At 46.8% G+C, this 24,782-nt stretch overlaps 1 protein-coding gene across 1 annotated transcript in view; it reads left to right on the forward strand.

The window, feature by feature from the left end:
* The window catches only part of ELOA (elongin A), a 29,777-nt gene that overhangs the window by 1,268 nt on the left and 3,727 nt on the right, over positions 1-24,782 (forward strand). The window contains exons 2-10 of the mRNA XM_083455073.1: positions 6,354-6,410; positions 6,860-6,978; positions 9,384-10,593; positions 13,041-13,155; positions 14,824-14,979; positions 17,017-17,114; positions 19,755-19,935; positions 22,569-22,680; positions 24,309-24,466. Of these exons, the coding sequence (XP_083311199.1) occupies positions 6,354-6,410; positions 6,860-6,978; positions 9,384-10,593; positions 13,041-13,155; positions 14,824-14,979; positions 17,017-17,114; positions 19,755-19,935; positions 22,569-22,680; positions 24,309-24,466 (2,206 nt within the window). The remainder of the gene's footprint in view (positions 1-6,353; positions 6,411-6,859; positions 6,979-9,383; positions 10,594-13,040; positions 13,156-14,823; positions 14,980-17,016; positions 17,115-19,754; positions 19,936-22,568; positions 22,681-24,308; positions 24,467-24,782) is intronic.

The following is a 24,782-nucleotide window of genomic DNA, read 5'->3' on the forward strand; positions in this document are numbered from 1 at the left end:
GGCCCCGCTTGTAAGGGCCACACAGCAAAGGAGACGAGAACTGGGGAGGGGTCCTTGAGAAGGAGGGGGGGCGACTCGGAGGAGGTCGGTGGGATGTGGCGGGGTGGCTCCCTAGTATGGATCCAGGTGATCTGGACTAAGGGATCCCACCCCCTACTCAAATTATGAATTTGGGGCAGGCTTGGACTTTTTCACACCGGGAAGATGGAAAGACCAGGGGGTCCAGGGTCTTTTCCCCCGAAGTAGGGTGGCAGTCAGCAGAGTTCCGTTTCCAAGGGCATGTACCTTAACGTGTCTTAAGTTATTCTACGCCTCCCCCCTCCCCGCGACGCCCCACGACACCCTGGTTGAACTCTGAACCGGGGTGGTTGCAATGAGGGCTCTGACCTCAAGCCCCGTTTCCAGTGTGTTTCCTGAACCCCCTTTTCAGTGTGTGCTGATGAATGGTGTGCGGGTTGTCGCTGTGGACCTATGAAAGGGTCGATCTGTCAAATAAAATCATCATATGTGCAGTGTAAAGAGGGAAGCGAGGAGGTTGTTGGGTTTACCCCCACATCGAGGGGGTTGCTGGAGATATCCGAAGCAAGGCAAAATTTTATAAATCCCTCTGCACAAATGTGGACTCATAACCACCATTTGATTTTGTAGTTGCAGCTACTTTAGGTGTGCTGACCAAAAAGTAGAATATATCCTTATTAATTTTAAACAGTGCTTTTTTCCTGGGGGGACGCAGGGGGACGCATATCCCTAAACATTTTGTGAATCTAAGTTTGGCTTCATTGATGGACAGTATTTCAATATGAGTAGGAAAATGAGAGTACCCCTAAACATTTTTAAAGAAAAAAGCGCTGATTTTAACCATCATGTTTACATGCATCCCCAAAATGGTTAAAGTGTGCAAACGGGCAACTAAGCTAAGCTAAGTGATTTTCATTATGTGCTGATTGGGGATGTAAAGTGGGGGGGGGGGGGGCCAGGCATGGGATATGGTGAGTGGCTCTGTGAATAATTTAGAGGAAAGGGCTGGATTTCTTTTTCCTGGACTCATAAAAGAGGGTTATTCTGGCAAATCAATATAACTTTGGTGTCTGCTGAATACCTCATCATGTCTTTGCATTGAACTGATTTAAAATAAGGTTACCGGAGAGATCAGATGCATTGCACACCATGTTCTGGAGCACATTAAGTGCTAGAGGGAAAGCACCATATCTCTAGTGCACCCCATTAAACCACGAAGTGAAAGCAACTTTGTATCTAGAAGTGCTTCTTGTATTTTATGGGTTTTAGGTTTGCTTAGCAATGTGAGTTGCATTTTTACCTAGAGATTCCTTAAAATCAGATGACCCTGCTCCTTGGGAATTCTGGGAACTACAGTACTATAGACTTGGGGGTTTCGAACCAGGTCAAAAATGCTTTTTGATTTATATGTAAAATGTTATTTTTTAAAAAAGTGCCTGGTTCTTGCAACAATTTATAAAAAAGAAATCCATAGGTGTGAAAAGGAAAGTTCCAATGCTCCCCCACCCCAGCTTAATTCTTATTAATCTGCATGTCCACAAGTATGCTTTTTCTATCATCTGCTCAGTGTATTTGTGAGAGGGGGTGGGAAATGGCATGCACAGCTAGAATCTGGTGTGTGCCCTATAAAATATTGGCTTCTGCTTAAATAAAAATATGAAGGTCCTAGACCTACTCATTAGGGGGTGGGTGCCAACCATCCAAAATGGCAACTTATCATAGTGTACCTGTTACCATGTGAGACATCAGGGTGGTCTGTAATATCCAGGCAAATGATAAGATGTGTGTGCTCTTTCCTGTTTTGTTGACTTTCTGAATGGGTGCAGATGTTTGGCCAAGGTCTTGTCATACAGGCAACTAGTTGTGCCATATGGCAGCATGTGTACCGTGATAGCTGATACCACTTGGTAAAAGGACCGTCTGTGTTCACCCTTCATCCTGAAAAATTCTGTGAGCTTTGTCCAGTGCAAAGTCCAGAAACCAGTAATATAAGCTTCTTGGGAAGAAGCTTGGAAAAGCAAAATCAAATAATTTTGCTGCTTTTAGCAAAAACTTGATTTTATTCTTGCAACAGATTTTCTAGTTAGAGTCTTCATAAATCATCAAGGTGAGAGGACTGCAATTTAGAAAAAAAGGGACTTACATACTCATGTAGACCAGTGTTGAACAATCTCGGGTCTCCAGACATTACAACTCTCATCATCCCTGGCTAGCTTAGTCAATGGGCAGGAATGATGGGAGTTTTAGTACAATATCTTGGGACCCAAGTTTGAAGAACACTGTGCTGAACTACATGGTCCTGAGGTTCCCAGGTGGGGATTTTATTGAAATAATTTCTTCTTTGCCTTTTAGCTAATAAGGCTTCCAGAGCAGTTAGAAAAATCAGTAGTAAGTGGTTCACTGCCCTCAGGCTTATGACACATGAGGAAAAAGGGACAGGAGGGCATTCTTTCTCCTTCCTCTCAAATGCTAACACCTCAGGTGGACCCTTGCCTCTCCTCCCCCGCCCCATGAGGCTTTATGTCTGTTGTCCAGGAGATAGGGATTTTGCATGTTTTATAAAACCCAGCAAAGTGGAAGTATTGTTGGAATAGAACTCACACCAGCCCTTACCTGGCGATCAGGGCTGATGGGAGTCGTAGTCCAAAAACATCTGGAAGGCCACCCCTGCTGTAAATCCTCTTTTCTATTGCCCTTTTGTTGTTGTGTCATCTGTATTAAATCCCCACCCATACTTTATTCTCGTACTTTTCTTTTTAAATAAGCTGGTTGTATGCCTTTATTCTTCACTCTACCAGATTTTGCGTAACAGAAACTCTAATTTTGGGCTTAGCATAAATGATTACACAGTTTGTAGTTTTATTTTTGCTTCCAGACAGTTTTCAAAGATGTTTATTTCTCTTTTGGGCGAAAGGCTGAAGTGGTAAGGTGACAAAAAGGACTGAAGACCCCAGAGATGGGAGTTCTTTGGCCAGTTGGGGCTTGTGGGTACATTGTTCCACCTCTGTCTCTGATGCTTTATGAAGCATTTTCTTATTTGTTTCCTTACATGCTCCCCCCCCTTTTTTTCTGTTTGGAGCCATGCTGTTAGATGCAGGTCTAAGTGCTAGACACCAGACTGTGCAAATACATGCTTGACCTGATGGCATGCAGAACACATGCAGCCCTGGCTGCAAATAAAAGTCTGAAAGGAGTTTGATCTCTAACTGAAATTTTGCCATTGAGCTGCTAATCCAGGGTTGGGCAAGTGCATTTGTGTACATGGATGGCTCAGAAAATGTCGCTCAGTGGTCTGAGTTGCAGAAGTTCTTTACGGCTTGTGAAACATTTTGCCTGACTCTGGTCTTTTGCTTCCAGACTGGTTTCTGGAAGAGGTAGAGCTCTGGCTTTAGCTAAGGGGCTGAACAGGGGAAGATAGGAAGTTGACATATGAAGTCGGTCCATTGGTCCATCTAGCTTAGTGTCATCCATACCTCTTGGCAGCTGCTCTATGGTTTCAGGCAGGGAGTCTCTCCCCCTTCTACCTGGAGATACTGGGGAATGTTCTGTGTGCAAAGCGGATGCTCTGCAGCTGAGCCACGGCCCTTCCCTTAAACAAAGATAGCGGGCACTAGTGGCAACACCAATGTTTTCTTTTTTGCTTTGTTAGTTTGGTCTTCTTTCTGAAGAGAGCTAGAGAGAGAGAGGTCGACCAGCTGCAGGAGAGAAAAGGAGCAGATATCTGGCTGCACCGAGAGTAAATAATTTGGCACGGCACATTTTAACTCGTGCAGCTCTTCTTTAGACCATCTATAAACAAAACTGCAATAAAAGAACAAATGACAAGACAATTGGATGGGCTCCCTTTGAAGTTTAGATCCATTCAGTAAGCGAGTTTGTACAATTATCCTGTTAAAATATCTTCGGATTGTAACCAGTGTTGGTCCGACTCGGAGTAGATCCATTGCAAATAATGGACATGGCTAACACATTAATTTCCATAGGTCTACTGTGAACATAACTTACAACCCCCTTGCTGAAGAAAGAGCAGTGCCACATTGGCCCAAATGAGACTCTGCACCTTTGAGGCCACGTCTCCCTTTTGTTTTTAGACTTGGCAGATGGGAAGGAGGTGGGCGGAATTTTTCTCAAAACAGTTGTGTAAAGCAAGAGATTTGGATAGATGCTGCTTTTTCACCCACGAAAAGGCACTCTCCCCTTGGAAGAATTCCCTCTGCTCCACAATTGTTATAAATACAGGAGCCTTGCGTTTGGGGAAGGGCTGCAGCTTAGAAGCAGAGCATCTGCCTTTCCTGCAGGACACCCCAGGTTCAATCCCTGCCCCCCAGCAGCCTTAGCTGGGCAAAAATAGCCTGGCTTCAGTTATCCATTCTATGGTAACCTTCAGGTTAGACTACTGCATGGGATTGCCTTCAAAGATTGCATGGAAATTATTAGTGGTTGGTGGGGCATAAATAGAATGTATTCGTGGCATTGTATACAGTGTTAGTCTTCCTCAGAGTAGCCCATTGAGGTTACTGACCTTACTAGGCATCACACAGTTTGAGTCATAGAATCATAGAAGTGTAGAGTGAGGAGGGACACAAGGGTCATCTAGCCTAACTTGCTGCAATGCAGGAGCCACAGCAAAAGCATCCATGATAGATAGTGCTTGATTCAAGATGGTGCAGCCCTCAGTAGGTCTCTTTCTTATCTATCTATCTATCTATCTATCTATCTATCTATCTATCATCTATCTATCTATCCATCTATCTCACCCTTACTCCAAAAGCAGCCCATGGCGGCAAACAAAGCTGCAAAACAACGCACCTAAAGATAAGTAAAAAAAGAAACAACCCGTCAGAGACTCCATCAGCAATGCATACTGTCCTTGAGGTTGGCCCAGAAGCTGCAGCTGGTGCAGAAATTGGCAAGTTGACTATTTGGGGCAAACTATCACCACCGTGTTTCACTGCTGCTGAAAGAATTGCTCTGGCTGCCAGTTTGCCAGCAAGCTTAAGTTCAAGGTACTAGTGTGCAAAGCCCTGTACAGCTTGGGACCAGGGTGCCTAAAAGATAGTCTCGCCCCTTCTGCACCCAACCAATCACTGGGTTCTGCAGGAGAGGGCCTCCTGTGGATACTGTCTTATTAGGAGGTCCATTGAGCGTGATAGAATTCCTTCCAATACATACTAAGACAGGCACTGACTATGTTGACTTTTTGGCGCCTACTGAAGACATTCTTCTTTCGGCAACTCTTTTAAGTGGAGATCTTTATCCCAGCCTATGACGGCATTGGAACTGTTTTTATATGTAGATTTTTAAAAAAATGTTCTATACATATGGAACTGGTCCCCCCCCCCCCACTTTTTTTGTTTTACAGCTGTAACTCTTTTATTTGATTTTTATTTGTATTAATTTATTGTTGCTACCTTTCCTGGGACCTTGTGGTAGAAGGTGGATTAAATAAATAAATAAGAGCATAGAAAAACATTTTTTAAATAGTTGCATGTCCTCATGGCTAACAATTTCAAGGTTGCCAAGAACAGTATTTTTCAGCCATCAGATGCCTGCTTAAACAGGAATACGCTCAAACTTTTCCTGAAACTTAATAATGCGGGGAGATGGGCATGCCTCACCAGGGAGGGCATTCCACAAATTGGAGAACCACCACCGAAAAGGCCCTGTCACGAGTCAGTGGCAACCGGGCAGCATCTAATGGTGATACTGCCACCAAGGTCACAACTGCCAATCATCGGCTCCGAGATGGTTGATATTGTGGGAAGGTGTTCTTTTAGGTACCTGGGTCCTCAGCCAGTTAGGGCTTTGTATGCTAGTACAGACATCTTGAATTGGGCCAGGTAGCTCCTGGGCAGGCCATGCAGTGCATTTGGGACCAGTGGCACATGGTCCTTCCCACTAGCTTAGCTGCTGTATATTACACTAGCTGCAGCATCCGGACCACCTAAGCAGGTCTAGGCAACTCCTTGACTCTGCCAGCTTCTGGTCCTGGCCATGCTGCCTTTGCAGAAAAGCCACAGCAGTGGAGGGTTAAAGTCAGAGCGCCACCTGCCTTGAGATGCTAGGAAGCTTGCTGTGCTCCAGTAATTCAAATTAGAGGAGAGCTTCAATGGGGCTGCCTTTTGCTGCATCTTCAGGATTCCTTGTTCTGCATCGTTTGCCCACAAAAAAGTGTGAGTATTCTTGTTCAGCAGGACTTAATTTCCCTCTGTGTGGCTGCCATCATAGAAGCTGGATGGATTTGTTTTCTTGTGCCCTTCCTGCTTTGTTGCTACAAAACAGAACTCCCTTTGATTGGCGGACGCCTCACTCCCTTTTCGTTTTTGTCCCTGCAGCTGATGAAGAGTTTGAAGCGGCTTTCAGAGTTGCCTATTACGGTTGATATCCTTCTGGTAAGACCTCTTTTGATAACAGCACTTCTTATTCCCAGATGTGCAGTGCATCACTGAGGGTATGCACCACCTTTAGGATTAAACAGGTGGAAGCCAAAATGAGCTCCGGTGGCTTTTTGTCTGACCCTTAGCATCATTCCTAATCTCAAGGATTCTCACAATATCTCAGTAATTTCTCCCAAATTGAGAACCAAGCAAAGGATTCTTTCATATTTTATTTGTAGTGGTTTTTTTATTTGGTTGTGTTTTGATGTTTTTAATTTAACTGTTTTGGGCTCCCTTTTGAGAGTGAAAGATGGGGTAAAAACAAACGAGCTTTATTTTATGTACTTGGGGGGATTGGACATGTTACCTGCCAGGATGTGACTGGATATACACAAACCTAAAAGAAATACACATTGGCGATCAATGATGGTCAAAACTTGAGGTTTTCTGTATCCCTTCTGCAGGAGACTGGAGTGGGGAAAACTGTGAACGGTTTACGGAAACACGAACAGGTTGGAGAGTTTGCCAAGAATTTGGTGGCAAGGTGGAAAAAGCTAGTGCCAGTCCCACAGGAAGTGGAACGGTAAGCCAGACCTATCCCCTAATTCTGTTCTTTGATGACCTCTTATACCAGATGACATCTGGGGACTTGTAATTCATCAGCTGAAGTCATTTCATGCCTCAGAATAATTTGAAAGATACCCGCGTTTCTTACGTTGATTGTGGCTGACCAGGTAGGGACCAAGCAAGTAAGCCCAAAGCAGTGTGGGCTAGAGTCCAGGAATCCCTGCTCTTTTGGGGTACTTGGTGGTACAGCACATTCTTGGGGTGTAGAGTTTCCTGTCTCTCAATCTCTGGCATCTCCAGGTAGCACTGGGAAAGGACCTTCTCTATTGGAAACCCTGGAGAGGTGCTAACTTTGGGTTATAGCCAATGTTAGTCCTACTCAAAGTAGACTCATAGAAATTAACAGGCATGACTAACTTAGGTTTATTAATCTCCATGGGTCTACTGCTTGAATATCACCCATTCTGTGTAGTGATAATATGAGCTTGGTACAAGGCAGCTGCCTTTGTTCCATAGCACAGGGGATTCTGGTTCATCTCTGATCTGCCTTGTAAGCATTAGGAAGGTTAGAAGGGGCCTGTTGGATTAGGCCGCTCTAGCACAGCATCCTGTTTTTGCGGTGGGCAATCAGATGCCTATGGGAAGACTGCAAGAAGAACCCAAGTGCATTCCACCTTTTGACTTTCCAGAAATGTCAGAAGCATGCTGCCTTCAATACTGGAGGGTTGTGCATAGCGACCGACAGCTTTATCCTCAATAAATTTGTCTGAATGCTTTTTAAAACCATTCAAGTTGGCCCCCACTACATCTTATGGTGGTGAATTCCATACTTTTAACTTTGTGCTGTGTGAAGAAGCACTTCCTTTTTCCTGTCCTGACTCTTCCAACATTCGGCTCCTCTGCATGGCCCTGGGTTCTAGAACCGGGAAACTGGGAGAGAGAAAAGTCTCTCTGTCCATTTCCCCAGCACCATGAATAGTTTGTCCACTCTGGTGTTTCTCTCCCTTTTGATCATTCATAGAACTCCTTGCAGGCATTGTAGTTAAACATACATGCCACTCTTACAGGAAAGCCTTGGTTTGTTTTAGAGAACTTCAGTGCATATATGCTTTTATTTGGAAAGCAGGCTGTAATATATATTTAATGGATACCTTCCCTCAGAAGATAAACCCTCCTGTTACTAGTATTTCTGCAGGAATTGGTGATCTGGGCATGTGTCCTGATTGGAAGAACACAATGGGTTGTAACTCCCCACCAGGAATGCTTGAATGGTCCAGCTGCACCCATTCTAGAGGCAGGCAGCAGAATTGTCCACCTCTAAGTGATGCTGCATAGAAGGAAGCGAGGCTAGCTATATGAGACTTACCCAGAGGGATAGTAGGCATCTTCCTCAGATGCCATGTAATCTGTTGAATCTGCATTGTGTGCAGTCAAATAATCTGTTGTTCCCAGTCCCGAATTGGGTCACAGCAGGAATAGCCCACCTCCAGGAGAGACTGGCTGAGAGTTGGCACAGGCACTTTCATGTAGAGATAGCAGCAGGAAACTTTTTCCATGTGATGACCCCTTTGGGCTCCTTGGAGTCTTTAATTACTATTTTTATTTTTATCGTGGCTCGTTGACCGCTTTCTCCCAGCAGTAAGAATTACTGGCCTCGCTGCTGTTGCTGGACAAAGAACAGATACTGAGAACTGCTGGAAACAAAGGCGAAGTTGACTGACCTCCCCTCCCTTATGCTCAAGAAGGGCAGTGACTAAGTGTGTGAGAGTGAGACCGTAACTGTAACTCAAACCCCAGAGAGTTGCACCATCTGTGTTGCCTTTTCCTATGCATTGTATGTGATCATGGAACCTGGGTGCCAATTTTTTGGGCTCTTTTGAATGATGACTGTAGAACACCAGTTTAAGCAAACATGTTCACTTGCATTTTGTCTTCTGCAGTATTTCAAATGACATATTCTGTACTTGGACTGTTGGCATGTGAGAAAGTAAATAAGTGGCTGTCAAGGTGAAGGAAGAGATACATTGTGCTTCTTGAGTGCAGGGATATTTCATAGACACATGTGGAAATGCGCAGGCGCCATCTTCAGCCATAAGGGCTAGAAACCTGGCCTCAAAAAATCTCCAGCATTCTGCCTATTGTAGAACAGGAATGGGGAGCCTCTGGCATTCCCAATGCTGTTGGACTGCAACTCCCATCACCCTTAGCTATGTTGGCTGGGGCTGATGGGAGTCATACTCTAGCGGTGCTTGGAGGGCTGGGGGTTCCTCACCCTTGTCGCAGAGGCACTGAAGTCAACAGCCTTGGCTGGATTCTTTTTCTACCTCAGTAAAGGGAGGGAGGCCAACCTCAGAAGTAACTTAATGCTCTGATGTCAGGTTTTTCTGATCTACTACTTCTTTCCTTTTCTATTTTGCAAAGACCTAACCTCGAACCTGTAGAGCGCAGCTATGACCGAAGCATCTCTAGGAAACGGCAAAGGGAACCTTCCCCCAAAGAGGATGAAGAGGTCGACCAGGACTACACAGAGGCGTACCAGCCTTCCTGCAGCCAGTCGTACGAGCCAGACAGTGGGGCAAAAAAGCCCAAGAGATATTATGAGCCCGAAAAAGCCCATGAGACGTTGAGCTATGATGTTCCAGAGGAAAGGACGTGGGGCAGAGAGTCCCCGGCTCTCTCCTCCGACCAGGAATGCTCTGACTATGGACATGCGGCCTCGCCCGAGCCTAGTGATAGCCCTCAGGACCTGTACATGGACCTCTGTAGAGCTGAGGACCAGGAAAGGGAGCAGAAGTCCCTTAATCGGAAGTCCAGTAAGGGCCATGGCTTTCAGGACAGGCAAGAGGGAAGCCAGAGTAGGAGCTTCAGTGACTCCCAGGAGAAAGCCAGCTTGGGTCGGAGCAAAGAGCACAAGTCTTCTCACAAGGAGAAGCTGCGGCTGGAGGCCAAGGGGGAGGAGAAAGGGCCTGCTTTTAGCCCAGAGAGGCTGCTAAAGGCTTCCTCCAAAGAGCCCCTGCGAGACTCTTCTATGGTGGGGGGCAGCAAGGAGAGGCTGAAGGCCTTGGACGGCACCAAGCGAGAGAAGAAGAGAGAAGGCGGCAGCAGCAGTAGCAAGAAGGAGAAGCCACATGTGGACTTGGAGGAAACGCTGGACAACCACTTGAGGAAGCAAAAGCACCAGGACTCTGAGAGAGTCAAGCCAGAGAAGGTGAAGCTGGGCAGCCTGGAGACTTTGCCTGGAGATCGAGAGAAGCGCAAGCTGGAGGGCGATCCCTCCAAGAGCAAGGAGAAGAAGGCCTCGGGCAGCTCCAAGAACTTGGAGGGCAAAGCCAGGGCCTCCGAGTCAAACAAGAGACCTGCCAACTTCTCTCCTCCAAACGATGGGGAGGGAGACGCAGAGGATGAGTACGAGAAGCCGAAGATGTCCTTCGAGTCCTACCTGAGTTATGACCAGCCGCAGAAGAAGAAGAAGAAGAACGTGGTGAAGCCCACGGCTCCTGTCCCGGAAAAAGACAAAGGGCACGGCAAGCAGAACGGTTCCAAGTCCAGCACCAAGAGCTCTGACACGAGCAGGAAGACACACAAGCAGGCCAGTGAGAAGAAGCAGTCGGGGGCTTCCAAAGCGAAAAAGGTGAGCTCAATGTTTTGGGGATACATTGCACCTTCTCCCCTTGAGGGGTCACTTGCTCATAAGTGCCTTTTCCAATAAGGAAAGGGGAGAGATGGCAGGTAGAGAGCATCCACAAAGGCAGCAAAGAGGTGGATCTGCCTCATGGCATGGCAGCTCTGGAGGAAGGGAAACTGGAGTAGCATTCTAGGGTGCTGCTGTTCATTTCAACGAGACTTGTGCAGAGACAGTCTCCCAAGGGATTACATACACCCTCACCTTATTAATGAGGAGGAAGGGGAGACCATTTATCTTGAGGTGGTTCTGCATGTGCTCCATCTGTTTGTGAAATATGGTCTCTCTTATCTCTGTGGTCTAGCACCTTCTGGGCAGCCCAGGACCTCCATACATACTGCCCAGGCTTGCACCCCAGAGAGGTCACCAGTGCTGCAAATGCAGCAAAAACAATGTGGGAGGAAGCAGTGCAGTGCAATTACATCTTGAACATTTGCACACTTATCAGAGACTGTATTTTACTCTATTCTTGATGTTTTATTAAAAGGTGTAGCTCCCCTCTTTTTAATTTCTATTTAGCTGTGGGAGCGGCCTCAGCTCATTGACAGAGCTTTTGCCTTAACCCAGAAGGTCCTGGGTTCAATCCTCAGCACCTCTAAGTAGGGCGAAGAAGGACTCTTGCCTGGGACCCTGGATAGTCGCTGCCAGTCAGTGTAGACAATGCCAAGCTAGATAGGCCCATGGTCATTGATCTGACTCAGTATAAAGCAGCTCCCTAAGTTCCCTATGTCTTCTTGGTGACTCCAGCCTCTGATAAACTTACTAAAAAGCAACTGTTGAAGATTTGATTTCTCCTTTGCAGCATAATTGCAAGTGGTGTAGGGCTTGTGACACCTCTGCTCCCCAATGCCTCAGTGCATCTTGCTCTCTGTTTTGCTCCTGTGAATTCTGAACTCCCCAAATTCTGAATTAAAGAGAAAGAACTGCTCTCTGCTTAGGAAATGCAGTTTGGTACCTGATCTAGCTTCAGCACACTGAGGGGCAAGCTAGCTTTAGTAAATCAGAAGGAGGATAGAACTTCTTCATGGAACAGTGCTGTGAGAATAAGGAAGAATATCCATGGAAATGGGATCTGCCTTGTCTTCATCCCAGACTTATTCACATGTAATGATGATTCATGGTTAGTGGATAATTGCATGTATGGGGAACCTTTGGCCCTCCAGATGTTGCTGAACTACAATTCTCAGCAGCCCCAGCAAACATAGCCAATGGCAAGGATGATGAGAGTTGTGGTCCAACAACATCTGGAAGGCCACAGATTCCACTGCCCGGCCTGCACAGTGCCACCTCCCTCACCCTGAAAATGGCTCATCAACATTGTGTAAAGCTTGCTTAACTTCTGTATTCTTGGGGTCACTATATTCTCCAGGCACTAATCCACAGAGACCAGAGCAAGCCAACCAGTTGGGCAATGAAATAAAATTGACACTGCCTAACAGCGATGGCTTCAGGTGTATGGAGTGCATGAATTGGCATGGCATGAGGTCATGGGGGCTGGGCAGAGTGCGGCCAAATAAAAATGCCTCCCGTGAGATCCCCTTGAGCGGCAGCACTGGCAGGGAAATACACGTCTGGGTAGGACTTGCTGTATCTTTCCTTTGAAGAAAATTTCAAACAAAACATTTTACTGCACTTTTATTTTAAATGCTGCACTGATGTCAATCTCTGTTGCTGGTTTTATTCCGTGTTAGATTTTCTTTTCATACTGTATTTTATGTTTAGAATTTTTACTTGTAAACCACCCAGAGGACTAGTCATTAGCTGGTATATAAATATTGGAAATAAGCAAGCAACTTCCTTTGGCCTCAACTTGAACTGAAAAGAAGACTAAGTGGATGTGATTGTATTTGCTCTCATTTCTAGCGGCGGAAGGGAGGTGATCATAGGTCACTGGTAGTGAATATGCTTTGCATGCTGGGAATCCCTGGTTCAGTTCCTGGCATCTCCAGTTTAATGGATCGAGTAGTAAGTGATGTAAAGAAAAATAACCCTTATGTCTGAGACTCTGAAGAGCTGCTGATAGGTTCGTATAGCCCAAGGGTGGGGAGCCTCAGGGCCAAATCTGGCCTTGGAACCCTCCCTCAGGTCCCAGGCCACACCCTTTACAGGCTGCTGCCAGTCAGTGTAGACAGTACTGAGCTAAATGGACCAGTGGTCTGATTCAGTATGGCTTCTTCAATTTGGAGGGCAGAGAGAACTGCCTTTAGGCAACCAGGCAGACAAGTGTTTGCTCTCTCCCCACTCCTGCCGTCTTCCTTCAGGACATCCATGGGCCACAAATGACTGTGTGTGAGAAGAAAGCCTAGTAAATATTATAGCGGATTAGCAACACTTTCATGAACTTTATTTTGCAGAGCTGCCTTAACTTAAACACTTTGTTTTCTCCTCTATTCCAGATGATCATTGACGTGGTGCCAACGCTTCCTGACATCCCCTTGCCCCCAATCCAGGCCAACTACCGCCCTCTTCCTACAATTGAATCGATGCCCCTTCCCCAGCCAAAAAGGAAAGGTAACTTCTGAGCTAAGAAAAGGATGGAATCTGCTTGAGAAAATCCTTTCTAAGAAAGCTCCATTCTTTTAAAAGCATCAACAACGAAACCCCTATTAGAATGTAAAAAGCAGGTGCTGAAAATACCCAATACAGAGATTATTGGAGGAATCTTACCTTCCAAAGGCTCTTGGAATAGAAATGCCCCATAGCTCTTCCCCCAAGGCCTCTAAAGAGCTCAGCATGCAGTCCTCCTGGGGAAGGAGGTTTCACACCTGGGTGCCACTGCTGGAAAGGCACTGCCTTGAGTCGCTCTCAAAGGGTGTAGAGAATGGTGTCATGTGAAGATTTTAATGTACAGCAGGGGTGGAGAATGTGTGGCACTCCAGATATTGGCTTCCCAGCTCCCATAAACCTTGAACGTTGGCCATGCTGGCTGGGGGTGATGAGGGTTGAAGTCTCACAGCATCTGGAGTGCCACATGTTCACTACCCGTGATGTATTAGGGAAAGGTGCACTCAGGTACCTTGGACCTTAGCCCTCCGATATGCCTGCTGGATTGAGAAATAGATGGACTCAAAATTTAAGTCATTAGGATCTTGTGGAAAAGGTGTGCCCCTCTGAACAAGCTTGGAGATCAATTCTTGACCTCTGTTTGGCTTTGAAATGCAGGCATGGGTTTCACTTCGTTGATTCGTGATTCGGTCATGCGAGGTTTATTTCCACTTCTGTCAGTATTTTGCCATGCAGCATACTCCTTGTTTTCTGTGTTGCTTTTGGTTGCCTGGTATAGAGAACCATCATTCAAAAGCTCTTTGCTTCTAAGTCATTTTAGTCACTATGATATTAGTGGAAGAAGGGCTGGAGCTCTGTGGTAGAGAATCTGCTTTACATGCAGAAGGTTCTAGATTCGATCTGTGGCATCTTCAGGTAGGGCTTGGAAAAGACTCTTTTCTGAAATGCCGGAGAGCCACTGCCAATCTAGCACTGAGCTAGATCGGCCAATGGTTTGTCTAGGTATGAGGCAGCTTTGTATGTTCTTCACACCAACCCTCTGAAATCATAGGATAATAATAATTCACAGTTATGTAGTAATAATAATAGTAATTAAGAGAACTTATAAACCACCTCTTGGGATCAGAATGGCATGTGTTCCATCAATTTAAAGTGAATTACTATTAAAAACAGTTCATTGTCATGTTATGGGAGCCATGTCTATTAAAAAAGAACTAGACAAATTAATGGATGATAGGTCTGTCGACTCCTAGAAAACCAGTGGCCCTCCAGGTGTTGCTGCACTGCAGCTCCCATAATTCCAGACTGCTGACCATGCTGGCAAAGGCTGATGGGAAATGCAGTCTACTGACATCTAGAACACCACTGGTTTCCCATCCCTGTAATAAATCATGGCGATTGCTATGTGGAATCTTCCAGGTTCATCCGCATACCTGAGCTCCTGATTCAGGAGCTGTCAGCTTCCCAGTGGCAGCTTTTGGGCCAAGGGCTAGAGATGGAGTGGTATCTAAGGCAGATCATTGACCTGCTGCAATGAGACAGCAGGTCTTCTTGGGAAGGACTCAGCAAGCCGTCTGAGCTTTGTGTTGTATTTACCTAAACTCTGTACTGGATCCTGAGAACTGACAGTGACTTGTTTCTCTGCTTTTATCTCACTTTCCTCCTGTCCCTCAGTACTGTCCTCACCCACAGAGGAAGACGAGGCTGGCTTCACAGGACGCAGGCTGAATTCCAAGATGCAGGTGTACTCAGGCTCAAAGACTGCCTACCTCCCAAAGATGATGTCTCTGTATGAGCAATGCATCAGGGTACTCAGCAATAATATTGACTGTGAGTATTTGCCAGCTGGGCTCCTTTAACATAAAGGGGGGAGTTTTGCAGGGAGGAGGTTGGGGCCTCTGGCTGGCTGAGGAAAACTGCCATTTCTGGTTCCCCATGTTGACTGAGTACTTCTAGTGGGGGAGGGAAGGGCTGCTTAGGCCTTCTCCACAGCTCCTCACCCTTGACTTCCTTCTGCCCCACCGTAATGCAACCATGTTTATTTCCTGGCTCAAATGCTGGAGACCCTCTGTCAGGGTAGGCAATATATGCACCATATATATTTCATTTATTTATCCCAGCTTTCCTGCAAGGAGCTCAATGTAGTGTGCATAGCAACTCTCCCCCCCCCCCCCCCGCTTTATCCTCACAACAACCTTGTGAGGTAGGTTAGGCTGAGAGTAAGTGACTGGCCTGAGGTCACCCAGTGAGCTTCATGGACAAGTGGGGATATGAACCCTGGTCTCCCAGATCTGTTCTGACTCAATCTAAAGCAGTTTCCTGTGCTCCTATTGGCTTGCAGTAGCAGCCACTCTAAATTGTCAATGCCAGGCATATGTATCTTTCACTGGAGACATGCAAGGCTACAGGAACGTCCTTATTTGTATTCATAGAGTCATGACCAACAGCAACTTTCTTTCACTTTATTTATTGGAAGTTCTCTCTGCCTGTTGCTCTGGCTCCCCCCCCCCCTTCCTGCCTCTGATTCAAGATCCTCCTGCTTATTCAGCGATGGGGAACTTGTGGTCCTTCACATGTTGATGGACTACAATTCCCATCATCCTTGATGCTAGTTGGGAATTGGAGCCAATAACAACACCGGGAGGCCTATTGGTTCCCCATCCCTGTGCTAAATAGTGGTTTGAGATAGAAGTAGGACGTTTGCTGCTGCTTCTCTCCATGACCTTTTTTAGTTCTTCATTATTCTCCTGCTTTGCCTTCCTCAAACCTTTCCTTATATGGTCTCTCAAAGCCCCACTGGGAGAATATTCACACCCCACTCTCCTGGTAAACACTCCTGGTGTGTGTGCCCCTCTACGCCAGTTTCAAGCACCCCTTTCTACATATTTGTCCAATGCCAACAATAGGCTCTGTGACTGGTCAAGTTCAAAACAGTCCAGGTCTTGCTTCTGCTTACTGCCCCCTCCCCAGCTGATCCACGTGACGGTCACCTCCAGACTGGATTATTGCTCTATGTGGGGCTGCCCTTGAGAGTGACCCAGAAACTCCAGCGGGTGCAGAATGCTGCGGCGAGACTCCTTACGGGGTCCTCGCTGCGAGATCACATACATCCGGTGCTATACCAGCTGCACTGGCTCCCGGTGGAGTGCAGGATCAGGTTTAAGGTGCTGGCTTTAACCTTCAAAGCCCTATACGGCCTAGGACCCTCGTACCTACAGGACCGCCTCTCCTGGCATGTCCCACAGAAGAACTTACGGTCTTCAAACAAAAACATATTGGAGGTGCCAGGCCTCAGAGAGGTTAGGCTGGCCTCAACCAGAGCCAGGGCTTTTTCAGCTGTGGCTCCGATCTGGTGGAACGCTCTGTCACAAGAGACTAGGGCCCTGCAGGACTTGACATTTTTCCGCAGGGCCTGCAAGACAGAGCTGTTCCACCAGGCCTTTGGCCAGGGCACAGCCTGACTCCCTCCTTTGGCAATCCTCACAGAACTCTAGCCCAATGGTTGCCATTAATCTGATTTGAATTAATTTTATAATGAAATGATTTTAGAATGTTTTATCATTTTACTGTTATTAGCCGCTCTGAGCCCGGCTTCAGGTGGGGAAGGCGGGATATAAATAAAATTTATTATTATTATTATCATCATCATCATCATCATCTATTTCTGCCTTTGCCAGCCCTTCAGATGTTTTGGAATACATCTCCTACCAGCCCCAGCCAGCACAATAGCTGTGGCATTCTGACACCTCCCTGAGTTTCAGAAGGTGCTACAGTGGCCGGTGCTCTACAGCGAGTCAAATCAGTTGGGTCGTTGACTGCTCTTGGGGTCGTTTTCGTGGATCTGATGGGTCGCCTTCTCTCTTACAGCAATCTATGAAGTAGGCGGTGTCCCTTTCTCTGTGCTGGAGCCTGTCTTGGAGAGATGCACCCCGGAGCAACTGTACCGCATTGAGGACTGCAATCACGTGCGTGTTATGAGATGGTGTGGGAGCATCGGGGGCAAGAAGTGTTTGCATCTGTTGCTGCTGCTGTTCCATTACCGGCTGCGATTAGTGTGTGTTAGTGGAGGCTGGTCCATTAGGGGAAGTGTCACGCTGCCCCATCAGCCTCTGCCTGCCCTCATCCAGGCCCCGCTTGCTTATCTTCTTACTTGCAACCAGTCTAGGGTAGCACTAGCTGTCGGCTTCCTTCTCCTTAGCCTCAGTGTTGCCCTTATAGAGCTCAGCAGGGAGGGAGATGGAGACAAAACAAGAATCACTTGGCTCTGGCTTCACCTACTGTTGTTCTCCCTGTCTTCTGCCCTATTGGTCCCAATAGGCACTAGCTTCCACTTCCTTATTCAGCCGTGCCCCCAGCTGCCAGTGCTTTACTGCCTTCTGCAGTACTACTTACATTGGGGGCACAAAAGGGTGACTTGAACCTGCCCCTGGTTATCCCATGCATTAGGAAACAAGACTGCTCCTTCCTCTCTGTGTAGTTTTGCACCCTGGATTCTGTTTCCTGGGATCTGCAACGAATTTTTGCAGCACAGAATGTTCCTGTTCAGGTGCCGGCCAGTAAGTCATGTCCATCTGTAGGATATTCCTTTCTCCTTCAGCCAAACTTGCAGAGTCAGCATTTCATGCCACAGAGCATGCTCATTGCTCTCTGGTCGTTTCTATGAGGGGGTTCCATCCCTCCCCACCAATATTAGTATATACTAATATTAGTATGATGAGTTCTTCCATTTATCTGGGTCTTTCTTCCAGTGAGCTCAGGCCAATGTAAGTGACTCACTTCTCTCCCTCCTCCCATTTTGACCTCACAACAATCCAGTGAGGTAGGTTAGACTGATGATCACTCAGTGAGGGATTTGAACCCAGGTCTTCCCAGTCCCCCTCAGACATTCCCCAGCCTTCCCCAACCTGCTGTACGCCAGAAGAATTGGACTTCCAACTCCATCAGTTCTAGCCAGCACAGCTAATGGTCAGGGTTTTTTGGAGTTTTAGTCTGGTAACATGTGGGTTGTCCCAGGTTGAAGAAGGCTGCTCACAGTGTTCTTTGTATGGGTTCCCAGCCACCCTCTCAGGAAAGGCAGCCTTGGAGCTGAGAAGGGAGAGCAAATCCTTTCCCATGGGGTAAGGGGGAGAGGAAGTCGGGTCTCCCTCTTTTAGTATCGACGTGCTCCATGGTCAAGATTGATAGGGCAGCTGTTGTGTCTTATCTATAAAATGCTTACTCATCTGACACTCCCACAGGAAAGCTGACAAAACATAAACGCTGTTAATTGCAGTTAGCCACAGTCTTGTCGGCTGCTTTTCCAACATGCAAAAATAGTTTGGTTTAAAAGTGTTTAAAAAGGCAAAACTAAGTTTAAAACTAAATTTAAAGGCTTAAAAAACTACTGAGCTATAAATCTAGCTGATGTTCCTCTCCTCAACTGGAGCCAGAAGGCTGCTCTTAATCATTATGTTGTGTTTGCTCAAGATTGGCCAAAGTGGTGTCCTAGTTGGACAGGATGCAACTGATTTCACCCGTATGAAAATTATCTGACTTACTCCAAAGACACACCTTCCCTTGCTTTACCAACCTTACTAAGGGTGTAAATCATTAACTACTTAATGTTTATGTCCAGTATTGAATACAATGAGCCTGATTGCTTTTCAGGAAAAGGGTCAGTTGAACTACATCTGTGTTGAATAGTAACGTTTTAGTTCAGAACTCATAGCTTTAAAGTTGGGGGATGCTGGCCAGCATTTCTGGCACCGAGATCAAATTCTGATGTGAAACTTGAAGTTCTAGCTGTTTAGGCTTCCTAATTCAGATTTTGAATTACAAAATCGATCCGCCTCTTGGGTTTTTTTCTTTGTTGATGGCTTTAAAAAAAGGCGGCACAGATTTATCAGGGTGCATGTGTGTTTCCTCCTTAAGGCAGCAAGCACTTTGTTAAATGTCATACCAGTTGTGTTTTGATGAGAAACCTTAATACAGCTTTCCCCAATCTGGTGCCCTCCAGACATTTTGGAGTGCCACTACCATCATCCCTGACTGCTTGCAGTGCTGGATGGGGCTGGTAGAAATTGTAACCCAAAGCACCAGGAAGGCATTGGTTTGGGGTGGGCTGCTTTCATAGTACATGTGGATTTTTGCTACCTTCCCACAAAGCAGAATCTCTTAGAGCTCAGCTGGATTAGGGTTCCCTAGACTGCGATGGAGCGGATGCTGCGTTTTTCATTGAGAGGGAATTAGATCTTGGTTAGAGCAGTGCAGGTTGGTCAGCAGCTGTTGCTGCTCTAAATGAGCCTCGGGGGTATAAACAGAGGAGAAAAAAGAGAGAGGTGTCGCATGTTTTTGGAGAGCGAAAAAACACACTCAAGAGCCCTTTAATTTATGCTCCAAGGGGGAATGAAAGGCAGCCTCTCCAGACAACCAGGAGGCAGGTGGTACAAGTGGTCTCTCAAGAGCAGTGCAGAGAGCTCTGCCTTTAAGAAGCCTGCCTTTAGAAAAGCAGTTCCAAGTGGATGTGTAGAGAATTAATTGAATCCCCTGCGGTGTTTGTCCAATGTTTTGCCTTCTGTCTTTCCCATTTGCTGGGCTCAAGCCTTTTTTCTGCTCATGGCTTGCAGGTTTTAATCGAGGACACGGATCAGTTGTGGCACAATCACTGCCTTCGCGACTTCAAGAAGGAGAAGCCAGAGGAGTTCGAGTCGTGGCGGGAGATGTATTTGCGCCTGCATGATGCCCGAGAGCAGCGGCTGCTGATGTTGACCAAAAACATCCAGTCGGCTCATGCCAATAAACCCAAAGGTAGAATGTGAAGGCCTGGATTTTGAGGGGGAAATGCTAGCCATTTGCTTATGAAACTGAAAGGAAGAGTGGATGAGAACGGCCAACTTTTTAAATATAAAAATAAAAATAGTCCTGCTCTTTTGACTTCTGCAGTAGCTTAGGTGGACAGAAATTTAGCATCAAGCCTGGAAACAGTGAGAAGGAAAATCTGGTTTATTTACTTTCATTTGTGAATTGTTTCCTGTGAAACATATTTAAATGATTTAGCAATTTTAAAAAGTCAACTAGTAAAGCCTATATAAAATCATTTCATACATTAAAAAAAAATGATTTAAACAATTTCAAATATAAACACAGTTTTTAATCCAGTACAGGTACACACTGGGGTAAAAATCTCCACATAAAAGGTACCGTATTTTTCGCACCATAGGACGCACTTTTTCCCTCCTAAAAAGCAAGGGAAAATGTGTGTGCGTCCTATGGAGCGAATGCAGGGGGGAGGCAGGCGGGAAAAGCCCCCAAGAGTCGCACACAAGCTCCGTGCGCTCTTGCAGGCTTTTCCACAGGAGGGAGAAGGGACTGACTGGCCGCATCAGTCCCTTCTCCCACCTCCCAGAAAAGCCAGGAGAAGCCGCAATCTCTTTAAAGGGGTTGCGCGGCTTCTGCGGGCTTTTGCGAGAGGTGAGGGAATGCCCCCACCTCCCAGGAAAGCCAGGAGAAGCCGCAATCTCTTTAAAGGAGTTGCGTGGCTTCTGCGGGCTTTTGGGAGAGGTGAGGGAATACCCCCCACCTCCCAGTAAAGCCAGGAAAGCCCTGCGCAGCGTCTCCCGGCAAGGAGAGGCTGCATGGGGCTAAAGGGGAAGCCAAAACAGCGAGCGGGATCCATCCCGCTCTCTGCCTTGGCTTCCTCCATAGCTGCGCGCAACCCCTCCGGCAAGGAGAGGCTGCACGGGGCTAAAGGGGAAGCCAAAACAGCGAGCGGGATCCATCCTGCTTGCTGCCTTGGCTTGTGCCATAGCCCCGCTCAACCCCTCTGGCAGGGAGAGGTTGTGCGCAGCCTGTACGCTGCTCTTTGGGGCTGGGGGGGGGGAAATATTTTTTTTCTTGATTTCCCCCCCAAAAAAACTGGGTGCGCCCTATGGTCAGGTGCGCCTATGGTGCAAAAAATACGGTATGTTTAAAAAGAAAAGTATTCGGCAGATGCTGAAAAGAGAGTCAGCACCAGTCTGATGTGTAATGTAGGGTTGCTATATTTCAAAAAGTGAAAATCCAGACACAGATTTTTTACAAAATATCAAAAAAATAATGAAGTTTTGAGCTATTTTTAAGGAAATTTGCCAAAACCTACACTTCCGACATGGGTTGTCATATGTCCACATTTTTCCGGAACATTTAAGCAATTTCTGCCTAGGCGCTGTTTACGAGGGAATTCCAGACATATGGCAGCCCTAATGGGACCTTTACTCATATAACTTCCTTGTGCCTTTGTTAAAGGCATAAGAACAAGGACAAACAAGATATGACCATTTTAGAAGTATTTTTGCGTCTTGAGTCACATCTCCTTCAGAGGCATTGCTGTCCATGATAACATGAGTTATCTGAAGGCTTTGGCTCCATTCTAGGAAATGAGAATCTGTCCTGTAGCCCTTTCATAGGTGACTCTCCAAGGTTATTAACTAATAGTGAAGTGCTCTGGCTCTCTCTTGTATCTTTTTAAAAGCAAGAAGCTTCTAACGGCATGGAGTGAAATATTATTGCCTGCTTACATCTACAAATCAAGGAACGACTACAATAGCCAGCAGAAATGTTGGCAGCACTACCTTGTTCTACAGAGTAGGGTTGCTGCACTCCATCTGGGATTGGGCCCCCTGTTCCTTTAATCCAGGGGTCTGCAACCTAAGGTCCATGGGCCACAAATGGCCCATGGGGGTCGTTTAACCAGCCCACGAGCCGCCCCTGAACCGAGCTGCTTACTCAGCAAGTCCCCACTTGCTGCACTAAACCAGCACGGCACGGTGCAGGGACTTGCTTCCGTGGCGCTGGAAATCACGTCTGCAGACGCAGATGCTGGAACTCGTGAGTGTGCGCGCTCATGTGATCCAGCCCACGGACTGATCTCCGCTGGAGTGAACCGGCCCAGGCAAGGTAAACCTTGCTAACCCCTGCTTTAATCTGCCTTCTTTGGAAGGCAGGTTTCCAAAGAAATAACTTTTTCCTATCTCCAGTGTTGCAGTGATTGGGGGGAGGAAACTTTGACTGCTGAATATTTCCCAGAGTTGGTTCTTTTAAAGAGGCCGTAGCCATGTCCTACATATCAGGTGCCCCCTGTCCTAAAAGACTGTGAGTCTAATCATGCATGCTTGAGTTGCTCTTGGTAGTTAGCAGTGAAATGGCTTGTATGTGTATTGCATGTTGTCAGAGGGAAGATGCTATCACTGGGATCATTCTGGAATTTCATGCAGGAAAAGGTGCAGCAGGAGGAAGCTTTCATCAGAGAGGATGCAAGCCATCTGCTTGATGTTGGGAGAAAGCCTCCCCCTGCTCCATTAGTGGCTTGAGGCCATGAGCAGGGAGGGGGGTGGATATATGGGTTTTCCTTGCAAAGCGCTTTTTCTTTAACCTCATCCTTCTCCATTTGCTCACCCTTTTAGGCAGAGTAGCCAAAATGGCTTTCGTCAATTCAGTGGCCAAGCCGCCCCGGGATGTGCTGAGACGGCAAGCAAAATTTGGGACTGGAGGAGCTGCAGTCCCAGAGAAAATCAAGTGAGTCTGAAACCACATAGTCACTCTTTTTTTGTAATATTGAGGAGGAGAGGACCTGGGGTGTTAATTTGGTGATCTAATCTGATTCCCGATTTGCACTTTATCAACCAGTGGGCTGGGGAGTAAAGCTCAACAACTGATAAAGACCACACACTCAAGACTTTAACCGAAATGAATCAGTTGGTTTATTGATAGACAATGCATCATTCACAGAATATAACGTATCCTAACATGTCAGTTTCCTCATATTTTGAAACAAAGTCCATAATCACCCAGCCAGAGCCATAGGCTAGAATCTTTTTTTTTCCCTCTCAGCTAGGGAAGGGTATGTGAAGGACTAATGGTAAGAGAGAGAAAAGTATCTTTGGACATCTAGCTTGCTCAAGAACTGGACCAGAATTCTCCATTTTTTTACATTCAGTCTATTACTTGCATAAGAGAACTTCTAAAGGATGTGAGGTGTCTGTGATCTAACTAGGGGAAAGTGTAACTGGAATTCCGGGTTTCTGGCATCTCACTTTGACACATTCCAGCAATTTCCCTATACAGTCCAATAAAGTTACAGTTCCACATTCGCTGAGATGCCGTTGTGGTTCTCCTTAGCATCTTACTGGGTATGGCGTTGTCTTTTAACCATATTGGGTTGTGATTGCCAAAGAATCACAAGTGGGAAGTGTTGCTGTTGCCCTCAGGTCCTGTTTTAGGGCTTTGGGTTGGCCACTGCGTGGTGTAGTGGTGTAGTGGTTAAGAGTGGTAGACTCGTAATCTGGTGAACCAGGTTCGCGTATCCGCTCCTCCACATGCAGCTGCTGGGTGACCTTGGGCTAGTCACACTTCTTTGAAGTCTCTCAGCCTCACTCACCTCACAGAGTGTTTGTTGTGGGGGAGGAAGGGAAAGGAGAATGTTAGCCGCTTTGAGACTCCTTCGGGTAGTGCTAAAGCAGGATATCAAATCCAAACTCTTCTTCTACTGTGCAAACAGAATGCTGGGAAAGATGACTGCTATTCCCGGATCCAGCAGGGCTCTTCCTTGTTCTTAACGTGCCATTGTCCCTATGATTCAGGAAAAGTTCCAAGCAGCTTACAAGATGTGTACTTTTCATTCCTCTCCTCCATTTTGGCCCATTGTGGCTGTTCTGGTGTTTGCAGAAGCTGATGATTCCTTGAGCCTAGCAGGGCCCAGACTAACAGGAGACAATTTGTAGGGAGAGGGAGCAAGCGTCTGTGAGGCTGAAGTGTACAGTTTTGATTGTTTTTTGGTCTAGCAGTTGCTTTCACATAGCAAGTATGATGGCTGGGGCCGAAAGGAGTTGTGTTACAAAACATCTGGAGGGTACTAGGTTGGAGAAGATTGCTCAAGACGGTTCAGATTTAGCAGTGGTGCTATAATACCTTCTCTTCCATTCATTGTTAGTCTGGTGTCTTTTTTAATCCTTGCAACCTCCCTGTGAGGGATGTTAGGCTGAGAAAAAGAGAGCTTCCACTCTCCCTGGTTCTAAACTGACACCCTCTCGTCTACATTCTGTCAGCTTAAACTCAGAGTGATTGAAATTGCCTCACTTATTCCAGCAGCAGTGTGATTTCTTGGGTGCACACAGAGCAATCTCGTGTCTTTTCTCTCTGTCTAGGATTAAACCAGTGTACTTCACGCCAGCTAAAATCAGCACTGTTCACACAGAAGAGGAACAGTCCTACGATGGACCCAGCACTAGCAGCGGCCACTCGGGGCCGTCCCTGGGCAGTGCCTCCTCTGCTGGCTATGACTCCAGGAAGCCTCCTGTGAAGAGTAAGTAAGGCAGATGTGGGAATGCAGCTTTCTCTAGGGCAGGGGTCTGCAACCCGCGGCTCCGGAGCCGCATGTGGCTCTTTTACACCTTTGCCGCTGCTCCGGGGCGGATACTAGCGAGGGGAGGAGGCGCATTGTGCGCCCCGACACTCCCCACTGTGGCAGACGCTGTACTGGCTGTGACGTCGCATGGGGGCGGTGCGTGCGTTAGTCACGCACCGTCCCGACGTCACCTTCCCGCCCGCCCGCCCGCCCGCTACATTGTAAGGGGCATGTACGCTGGTCACTGCATTGAAAGGGGGCATGTACGCTGGTC

Source organism: Podarcis tiliguerta, assembly GCF_965153285.1.
Source record: "Podarcis tiliguerta genome assembly, chromosome: 8".
In the NCBI taxonomy this organism is placed as follows: domain Eukaryota; kingdom Metazoa; phylum Chordata; class Lepidosauria; order Squamata; family Lacertidae; genus Podarcis; species Podarcis tiliguerta.